The 2,694-nt window shown below is 52.7% G+C and overlaps 1 protein-coding gene across 2 annotated transcripts in view; it reads right to left on the reverse strand.

Annotated features, from left to right (window-relative positions):
• The window catches only part of TAPBP (TAP binding protein (tapasin)), a 15,339-nt gene that overhangs the window by 4,391 nt on the left and 8,254 nt on the right, over positions 1-2,694 (reverse strand). Inside the window, exons 4-6 of one of the 2 annotated variants that reach the window (XM_011986461.1) lie at positions 931-1,329; positions 240-581; positions 71-160 (exon numbers count right to left, since the gene is read on the reverse strand). In XM_011986461.1, coding sequence (XP_011841851.1) covers positions 71-160; positions 240-581; positions 931-1,329 — 831 coding nt within the window. The remainder of the gene's footprint in view (positions 1-70; positions 161-239; positions 582-930; positions 1,330-2,694) is intronic. The other variant, XM_011986462.1, reaches the window with a different exon arrangement.

Here is a 2,694-nt window from a genome sequence, read left to right on the forward strand (position 1 = left end):
GGCTTCTGGGAGTAGAGCGGGGAAAAGTCCACCAGCCTCAGGTCATGGTCAGGGTGGGGCTCACACTCACCAGCCCAGCCCAGTGCCTTGAAGAGCCCGAGCAGAAAAAAGGCAGACAGGAAAAGGCCTATGCTGTCCTCGAGGGAGGGTCCTGAGAGACCTGGCAGGCAGAAGGGATGAGAGTGAGCTCCTGTCTTCCCGAAGGCTGGCTCAGGCTCCGCGGAGCTCCCAGCTCTTACCTGCTACCTCCAGGGTGACCTCAGCGCTGCGCCCCGAGGCAGGCAGGCTGGGATGGTGAATTCGACAGGCATAGCGTGCCCCATGCTGCTCAGTGGTGACTGGAGGCGGCTGCAAGTGCCCAGAGAGGCTGACAGAGCCATCGGAATGGTGGCGCAGGGCCGAGAGCCACCTCTGCCCCTCGGCCTTCTGAGAGCGGCCCCCTGGGCCACCCCGGAGTTCCCACTCCACCTCCAGGCCCCCAGGAGGGTAGAAGTGGGACACAAGGCAGAGCAACTCCTGGGGTGCCTCCCCTGGGGCGGCCCATGCAAGGGTTGCTGGCATCAGGGACACTTTGGGGGGTTCTGGGGAAAGAGGACGAAATGAGCATAGGGAAATCAGTCCATACTGTCCTCCCTAAGAGACCCTCAGTTTGCCTTCTGGCTTCCTTAGAACTAAAGAAGGTTGGGTTTCTTCTCCTGAAATGGGGAACCCACTGTCTCTCCATTGGTGCATCACAGAAATACCCATGCCAAAGCGCCTCAAATTCCCAAGAACCCTCTAGCCTCCCATTACCCCTCTGACTCCCAGGAATCCGTTTCTATCTCTACTTACTTACCCAGGCACCCTCTTCTCCATCATCCCTCCCCCATCATGGTCCCCACAATCCAGTGCCCACCCTCTACCCTTGGAGACCTCTGTCCCCCAACTCACTGTATACAGCAAGCTCCAGGGTGACCTGTCCTTGCAGGTATGGCAGGTGTATGGTGGCCAGATAGGTGCCCTCCTGGAAGGGTTGAACTCTAGGCAGCCAGAAGGTCCCATTTCCGGTCCATGGGCCCCATGGCTCATCATCATCCCAAGCAGCAAATGCCACGGCCCCTTCTTGGGCTGCTGGCATCTGGCCATTCAGCCCAGGAGTTGCAGCCAGGAGCAGATGTCCCTTACCCAGGTGCTGGCGTCGCCACTCTAGCCCAAAGGGAGGGGGACCCGCAGCCAGAGATGAGGCGGCCTCAGAGGTGGGGGGCATGTAGGCAAAGCTCAAGTCCAGCAGAGCATCTTGTCCCAGTCTCACTCGAGGGGCAGGGGTATGGGTGAGGACAGTCAGTACCACTGAGGAAGATAGGGAGATGAGGGGTTGGGAGGGGCATGAGGGAGAAAAAGAAGGAGAAAAACATAGAGAAATGCATTATTGGGGAGGACTAAACTGCAGTTTACCCACCCCTCAGAGGACACCTTTTCTGATACTCACCATTTCCTAGCCCTCCCTGCAAATTCCTTTTGCTCTGCGACTGAGTGGCACCTAGTGTGGCTGAGGGTGAGCAGAGAGGTCTAGGGGTGGTGAGTAGGGGCAATGAGGGTATATGGCCTTTGAAGCCTACTCTGAACACATAGCACACTCAAGCTTGGGACTGCAGAATCTGAGGTCACTTCTGACACAACCTGAACCACTCTATCTCCAAGCACCACCCTTGAGGAACCAGGCCTTTCTTGAGTATGGGTGAAGACAATGATTGAGCCATGACTGTCAGTCCTGTGGTGCTGTACAGAACATTTACTGACTCTAGAAGGTTACAGCTATAGCCTAGACCTGAGCACAGACCTCTATGCTCTACTGAAGCAGTACAGTGCAGTGGCTAAGTGCCTGGAGCCTGGCTGACCTGGTTCAAATCCCCTCTGCAGCTTATTTATATGGCCTTGGGCCACTTCATTTTTCCATGGCTCAGCTTCCCAATCTCTAAAATTAAAAGTTGATAATAATAATAGTACCTACTTCATGAGGTTGTTGTGAGGGTTAAATCATTAATACCTCTTGCTACTCAAGTCTATTCAGTTCCCAATTTTAGATAATAGAGACACCTAAATATCAAGGGTGCTTAGAACACTGTCTGGAACACAGTAAGTCTACACACATATTTGCTATAGTTACACCTAACTTAGCATACCCCAAGTCAATAGCATCTCTGCAACATTCCCCACCCTGCTCCAATGCCCATCTTCCCTGTCTTTGATGAATGATCACCAAGCTCACCAGACACTAAAAGCAAACCCTTGGAGTTACTCAGATTCATTTACTCATTCAGCAACTATTGAGCACTGAAGATGTTCAAGGTATCCTGGTAGAAGACAGAATGGTGAACAAGACAGGCAGTCCCTACCCTCAAATTGCCTACAGTCCAATGATAGACAAGCAAATTGTCAAAAATTATGTGCTATGTGCTTTCCCCACCAGGACCTAACAGATCTCATATCTGTTTCCAACTCAGGTTCTCATCAATGTACATTTAGACAATTATAACAGCCCTCCTGTCTGATCTCCCTATTCCTTCAACTCCTCCTTCACACTGTAGCCAAACAAGGTGACTACAAGTCTGATCCCATCATTTACCTGTTTAAAAATCCCAAATATGGGCCAGACGCGGTGGCTGGTTACACCAGACGGGAAGCTGAGGCGGGCGGATCACCTGAGGTTGGGAG

This window comes from Mandrillus leucophaeus, unplaced genomic scaffold (assembly GCF_000951045.1).
Source record: "Mandrillus leucophaeus isolate KB7577 unplaced genomic scaffold, Mleu.le_1.0 Scaffold3, whole genome shotgun sequence".
Lineage (NCBI taxonomy): Eukaryota > Metazoa > Chordata > Mammalia > Primates > Cercopithecidae > Mandrillus > Mandrillus leucophaeus.